Source organism: Arachis stenosperma, chromosome 6, assembly GCF_014773155.1.
Source record: "Arachis stenosperma cultivar V10309 chromosome 6, arast.V10309.gnm1.PFL2, whole genome shotgun sequence".
Lineage (NCBI taxonomy): Eukaryota > Viridiplantae > Streptophyta > Magnoliopsida > Fabales > Fabaceae > Arachis > Arachis stenosperma.
In genome coordinates, this window is record NC_080382.1 from 112031397 (window position 1) to 112034377 (window position 2981).

Consider the following 2981-nt stretch of genomic DNA (forward strand, 5'->3'; position numbering starts at 1 on the left):
TAAAATTTTAAAAATATAAATGTAAAGAATATTTAAGAGATAAAAAGAATATTCACAATTCAACTATATATGTATATAAAAGATTAATTATAAAATCGGATATTACTATAGAATATATATTATAATATATGTATCTATTTATACATAAATATTTACGGTTTGATTTAATTTTATTTACAGTAGTTTTTTATTTTATACATGCAGTTTATTTAAGTTAAGAGGGCAGAACTGCAAGACCAGTCTCAAAATAAGGACCCCCCTGAATCCTGATCTGATTTCTTTTCTTTCTCATAGAAACAGAGAATTGAAAATACAATGAATAGAATCGTGTGAGTTGCTCTCTTTTTTTTTTCTCACCTTTTAATTTAATTCCATTATTGCTGTAAAATAAAAATAAAAAATAAAAAGAAAGTAAGAAGCAGCATAATTCAACTCTCTTCCATGCTTACAAACATCCCCTTCTATATTTTTGCTATTCCTCTTCTTTAAAAACAAGGGTGTTTTGGTGTTTCTTCTCATTCCTTCTTCCTTTCAGGTTCCACCCCTATTACTCTTCTTCCTTCATTCTCTTCTTTTCTTTATTCCTCTCTCTCGCTCTCTCTCTCTCTCTCATCAATCATGGGTAAAAGAGAGAGAATATACAAACACAGTGCTATCAAGTCCTCAACTTTCACGCTTTTGATTCTCACACCCTTCTCCCTTTTATCCTTCATCTAACACATAAAAAAGAAAGACACAAACTCCATTATTCTCACAACACATTCACTCTTCTTTCTCTTGCATTGTGTTGAAGCTTGAACCTCCTTTAATTTCTGGTTCCAAAGTTGGAACCTTTTGCTCCTATTTAGCTCAGTTTCCTTCTCTGGTTCTTTCTGGCCATGATGATGAGCTCACAGCACTTCAACAATGGTGGAAGTGATGGTGGTGGTAGGTTCTTCCCTTCACTCCCTGTTCCTCCTTCTTCTTTTCCCCTTGTTGTTCCTCCTCCTCCACCTTCTCTGTCCAACACTTCAGGGGTTGTTGTGATGGGTCATCATCATCATCATGCAAATGGGGTAGAGAATCCTGAACTTATCATGATGGGGCTTCAGATTTTGAGCTCTTCAAAGTGGAAAATCGGAACCAACAACAACAGTGAAAACAAGAGCTTGTCTTTGAAGATTGGCGACGAGGAAGATGAAATAGATGGAGGAGAAGAAAGAGAAGAAGGTAATAATAAAGGGCCTTGTTCTTCTTCTTCCAATGGAGGAAAAATTGGGCATGTGAAACTCTGTGCTAGAGGCCATTGGAGACCTGCTGAAGATGCACAACTCAAGGCCCTTGTTTCTCAATATGGCCCTCAAAACTGGAACCTCATTGCAGAACATCTCAAAGGAAGATCAGGTAATAATAATAATATTTGTTTGGAATCTCTAAATCTAACAAGCATCCATTGATGTTGTTGTTGTGATTTCAGGTAAGAGTTGTAGACTAAGGTGGTTTAATCAGCTAGATCCAAGAATTAACAGAAGAGCTTTCTGTGAAGAAGAAGAGGAGAGACTCTTAACTGCACACAGAATGTATGGTAACAAATGGGCCATGATTGCAAGACTGTTCCCTGGAAGAACAGATAATGCAGTGAAGAATCACTGGCATGTGATCATGGCTCGAAAGCAGAGAGAGCAATCAAGCATGTATAGAAGGAGAAAACCTACTCCTGTGTTTTCTCCTCCTTCTGTTGAAGAAGAAGGTGGTGTTCTTCTTCCTCCACCCAAGGCTTTGGAATTGACTCTATCATCAAACAATAATAATGTAGCCAGTGATGATCAGTTAACTATCTCAGATGAATCTGTCTCAACAGAACTAACTGCTCCTACTTCATTTTTTCATAAGATTGGTCAAGGTCAACATTTTTTATTTGTCCTAATTAAATTACTGTTGCTAGTTAGATGAATACTAATATATGGTTTTTGTGGTGTGGGATTAATTGCAGGTGTGGGTGGAATGAATGTAGGTTATGAGAAATTCTATGGTGGTTGGAATAATGGAAAACTTAAGTGTGTGGACCAATCAAATTTTTCAGAATCAAATAACTCATCATCAGAAGTCTCAGTATCTGAGTCAGTAGGCACCACCAATAGGTCCTATCTCTCAATTTCTGGAGAGAGTGAAAACCATAACATCAGGAACAAGATTAACAACATGCCAGCATTCATTGATTTTCTTGGGGTTGGAGCTACATAATTTCCAAGGGTTAGGAAAGTGAGGCTAAGCTAGCTAATAGGCATTGTTGTGTTTTGTTTTGGATGGCTTTGTGATGCATTCAAATGGGGTCTGTTGTTGTAGGGTCCTGTTTTGCATTCCCTTTTGTACAGTTAGTTCCATAAAAGGCTAAAAGTAACTAAAGTAAAAAAGTGCAATCAATAGAGGGATGAACAAACAAAAATTTGGAGAGAGAAAGAGAAAAAAAAAAAGGAAGAAGGAAAGAGGTTAATATTTAGTACTTAGTAGTTAGTAGTATGACATGTTTGTTATGATCTTATGACTCATGATGAGTAGTTATGGGATTCAAAAAGGTATGCTATTTTTTTTTCAAGAAAAAATATTCTTGTACTCATTTTTCTCAAACTACTCTTTTATATATGTCATTAGGTGAGTTCATATACTCTTTTAGATGCATTAATTTTTTTAAGTATTAATATACTAAAAGTTAAAAAATGGCACTCAGGTACACAAAAATAAAGCGTAAATTGTGGGATATTATTGAAACATAAGTACCTGTGTTATCAAAATTTTTACGATTTTTTAAGTATGAAATGAGTCATGCATCCACTTTGGTATTTTATTGAAAAAAATAGTGATATTGTTCTTTCATTCATAAAAAATTTCGATATTTTAGAATGTATCAGGATCATCCAATAAAAAGATTTTAATTTTTTCAAATGAACAATTGCAGACTTATTAATTCTAACAACAGATTACAAACCGGATCATTTGGATTT

General features: G+C 34.5%; 1 protein-coding gene across 1 annotated transcript; it reads left to right on the top strand.

The window, feature by feature from the left end:
* Positions 1 to 510: 510 nt before the first annotated feature.
* Positions 511 to 2576, top strand: LOC130933325 (transcription factor MYB54-like). The gene is made up of 3 exons (XM_057862912.1): positions 511 to 1383; positions 1457 to 1882; positions 1973 to 2576. The coding sequence occupies exons 1-3, from the start codon at positions 879 to 881 to the stop codon at positions 2221 to 2223; spliced, it is 1182 nt and encodes a 393-aa protein (XP_057718895.1). The 5' UTR covers positions 511 to 878; the 3' UTR covers positions 2224 to 2576.
* The last annotated feature ends 405 nt before the right edge of the window (positions 2577 to 2981 follow it).